A 3870-nucleotide genomic window follows, 5' to 3' on the forward strand; every position below is an offset into this window, starting at 1 on the left:
GTGGAGCCCTCCACTACAGCGTCCATCACAATCTTATCGTGGTTCTTGCACGTAAAACCCGAGATATTATTTTATTGTCTATGGAAACATTGTTATAGTACCGTGCAGATCGACATCCCGTAACGAGCTTCAGAAACCCAAGATCAGTTATATTCTTTAATATTCTGATAACACAGCCACCTTATAGGCGTCGTGCATTTGACGGCGTATCTACGTCGCAATGCCATCAATGCCGTCTATCTGTAGTACAGCCAACTGAGACAGCTAGATTTGCCGTCATGTCATCTTCCGCCACGCTGTCGTCATTCTGTCATTGTTTTATTGCCCTGCTGTTATCATTTCATCGTCGTCCTTATTTCATCGACATACCACTGCTCGTCTTTCGATTGTCTTCATGCATGCCATTCACATGGTCGAGAAGTCGCAAGTTTATGACGATCGTTTCTCGGTGAGAATTTCCTTAGTATGATGCATTTTCTATATCAGCCGCAAAGCAACTAAACCGTTTTTTCGCAAGTATACGTATCAATGATAGTTTCGCCTAAGTCGACTCCCATAGTGGGGAGACCCTCGTTATTCGTCATGTTTTATTTCTGTTTCGAGGGTCATACCGAGGCATTTATTCGAACTCCGACTGAATGCTACAAAGACTGATTATCGAAGGTGCCACATTTCACTTCAAGCCTTTGAGGCGCTCGTTTAGCAGGTCTATGCCATGCTGATTAATTTCGTCGAAGTAGGGAAGTGCTGCCTTAACACTTGCGTAGTATTCTTGCAGACCAGGTAATCGGTCCCTCCGAAGAACGGGCAGCTGAAACAAAGAAAAGCCGTACTTCATACAGGGTAAAGAGACTGCACCGGCTAACCCGGCCCTTGGTTACAGCAAAGAAGCACCATGACAGGACGCTGAAGGAAATGGACGGTGTGTGTAAATCTTCGCTTGAGTAGCGCAGTCTACTTCATGTAGTTGTGTGGCGAAAAGAAGAGACGCCAATGCATCTGTGACTACTTGCACAGCTGTAGTGCCGCGCTTATCTAAGCAGCGCTCTCACTTGATCATTGAACCTTGCATCATATGACAAGTTCAACATTTCTTGACGCATTTATACACAGATATCTCGGAAGAACTACCGACACATCTATAAATGAATAAGAACTACCGTAATTTTGAGAGGTATTGCTTCTGCATGCATTTATTAGAGTAGCCGAAACAATGAAATCGCAACGTTGTGCACATAAAAGGCTCAGCCGAAGTTGAACACAATAAATATAGTAGAAGGCAGCTTCAAGGGCCAGTTCGTGCATCTTACTTCGATGCAAACAGCACGGAGACGGGACATATAGGAAACAATCACACAGCACAAGCGCTGACGAAGTGAGTGCGAGTTTGTTGCAGCAGGGCAATTAATGTATACGCAGAGAGCGTCGTTGTAATATCAGATCGTCGACAAGGAGCACATTGACCAGCACATTGCTCCTCCTGTGGCTGCACTGCGCTCTTCGACGTATGTGCGGCCTAGCCGTGATATCCCTATAGGATGGAGCGCGAAGTATGCAAAGCGTTCACATTCAACAAGAAACGAATCGCCTGCGTCAGGGAGCCTTTAATAGCGCTCTTGAGATGAAGATTGGGTGCTTGTCGGGCTAAACCGCGTTACCTTGGCAGGTGGCGGACAATACGGTTAGTTGCTGCCTTATCATGTTCTTAGTACAGCATTAAATGTGGACATTCTTTGCAATTTCTTGCCTCTTTACGCATATATTTTCCTGTTGCAATAAACTTGCACTCGGTTGTTCGTCAGCGCTTATGCAGTGTGCTACTTTCCGTCTTTACCGTCTCCGCGCTGTTTCCATCGAAATAAATGTAGTATTTTTGCACGAAAGCCGTAACATTGATAGCCATGGTAAGCTATTACACGACCTCTTGGAGTAGAGTTCTTAGTTTTAGCAGCTGTATGTACCGAAGCCAACATCCCTCGTCATCACTAGCCTGACTACGCCCACTGCAAGGCAAATGCCTGGGTGCCTCCCCCATATTTTTCCAATTAACCCATCCTGTGTTAGCTTCGCCACTTTATTCACGCAGACTTTCTAATCTAATCGGTCCACCAAACATTCTGCTGCCCCCTGCCACGGTTGCCTTCTCTTCTTGAATCAAATGTGTTACCCTTTATGACCACCGGTTTTCTTACATTCACGTTACATGCACTGCCCGTGCCCCCTTCATGATTTCGACTAAGCTGTCTTTAGCGCGCGTTTGTTCCCTGGCCCACTCTGCTCTGTTCTTGTCCCTTAAAGTTATGCCTATCACTTTCATTTGCATACCACTATACGTCGCACTAAACTTAATTATTACCCTTTTGGAAAGCCTCTTAGTTTCTGCGACACAGGTAAGTACCTGTAAGGTGCCGCAGTCATATACTACACTATTGAGGCATACTGGTAAACTTCCATTCATCAACCGGGAATACTTGCCAACTACACCACATTTTACTTTCTCTAGTTAATAGGCCTCACGGTTCGAATGTGTGGTCACCGCCTGCTCTAAGTAGACGTATTCCCTTACTGATTCCAGTGCCTCGCTACCTACCGCAAACTTCTGTTCTTTGCCCCGACTGTTGAACAGTTACTTAGTTATTTGGAACAGTTACTTAGTTACTGAGTTATTTGTCTGCATATTAATTTTTAAACTACCATTTGCCTGTCCAGTGAAGTCATCATGCTTTGCATCTCGTCCTTTGAGTAGGCTATCCCACGAGTCGAAAGATGTGATGGAGAAACGCCAAAGCTCGTGCCACGTCCCGGAAGAGGAGCAACAGCGCTGCATTTCCGAAGGAGTTGACGCCATCGCCCGTAACAAACCGGCCAGGGCCCAGATTCCTATAAGGCGGGTGGAAGCATTCCTCAGCGACCACTCTCTTACTCTGGTTCCTGCTGATAAAGAGGGAGGATTCACCGTCCTGCCCTTGGATTTGTTCCGGAAGAAAGGCCACGAAGCTGTAAGCTCTGTTTTCGTGCCTCAGGACGATGTCACTATTTCCAAGGTTAAGTCTAAAGCCAGGCAGCTATGCAAGAATTTAAACCTTTCTCGTGTTGTTACTGGCATTAATAACAGTAAACAGGACTTTCTTAATGTGTTTTTCAGTGCGAAGACACATAAGCCTCACACACCTTTTCGTGTGATTATCTCCGAGCGGGATACGTGACAGAAAAGCATTTCTATGTTCTTACAGGGCCACCTGAAAGAACTGGTAATTAATGATCCCTTCATTGTTAGAAATTCAGAGGAAGTCTTGCAGTCTATTGTACCCTTGGCCAAATGTGTATGGCTTTTCGATAGATGTTAAAGACTTGTATTACTCCATTCCTCATGACCAACTAATAATTGCTGTGGAAGAGTGCATTGACCTGTACGGCAGTACGCGTTTTCAGGGTTTGTGCGGCGTACCAGTGCGCAGTTTTTTAGAGCTTTTATCCTGTTACCTGGAGACCACTTTCATTTCATGGGAAGGCAAGCCATTCATCCAAAAAGAAGGCATTTGTATCGGATCATGCATTGCTCCCATTCTCAGTGATATCTTTTTAGCTAAAATTGACAAAGCGGTGGCGGAAAGTCTACGTAATCTCAACATCATCATGGTTCACAGATTTGTAGACGACTATCTCATCCTGTTTGACAACGACCCCGTAAGTAACCAGTCATACGCGTTAGACATTCTTTCTTGTTTTAAAGATAGCTTTAAGCCCCTAACTCTCACGCATGAAATGCCTGATAACAATGTGATCAAGTTCCTTGACATCATGTTCACCTTCCACACAGATCATTTCTGTTGGCGCTATGAACCTCGATGTAATAAACCGGTCCTTCCA

The 3870-nt window shown here is 45.0% G+C and overlaps 1 protein-coding gene across 1 annotated transcript in view; it reads right to left on the bottom strand.

The window, feature by feature from the left end:
- Positions 1 to 673: 673 nt before the first annotated feature.
- The window catches only part of LOC119391938 (glutathione S-transferase D1-like), a 16853-nt gene continuing 13656 nt past the window's right edge, over positions 674 to 3870 (bottom strand). Inside the window, exon 4 of the mRNA XM_037659583.1 lies at positions 674 to 811. Within this exon, the coding sequence (XP_037515511.1) occupies positions 674 to 811 (138 nt within the window). The remainder of the gene's footprint in view (positions 812 to 3870) is intronic.

Source organism: Rhipicephalus sanguineus, chromosome 4 (genome assembly GCF_013339695.2).
Source record: "Rhipicephalus sanguineus isolate Rsan-2018 chromosome 4, BIME_Rsan_1.4, whole genome shotgun sequence".
NCBI classification, from domain to species: domain Eukaryota; kingdom Metazoa; phylum Arthropoda; class Arachnida; order Ixodida; family Ixodidae; genus Rhipicephalus; species Rhipicephalus sanguineus.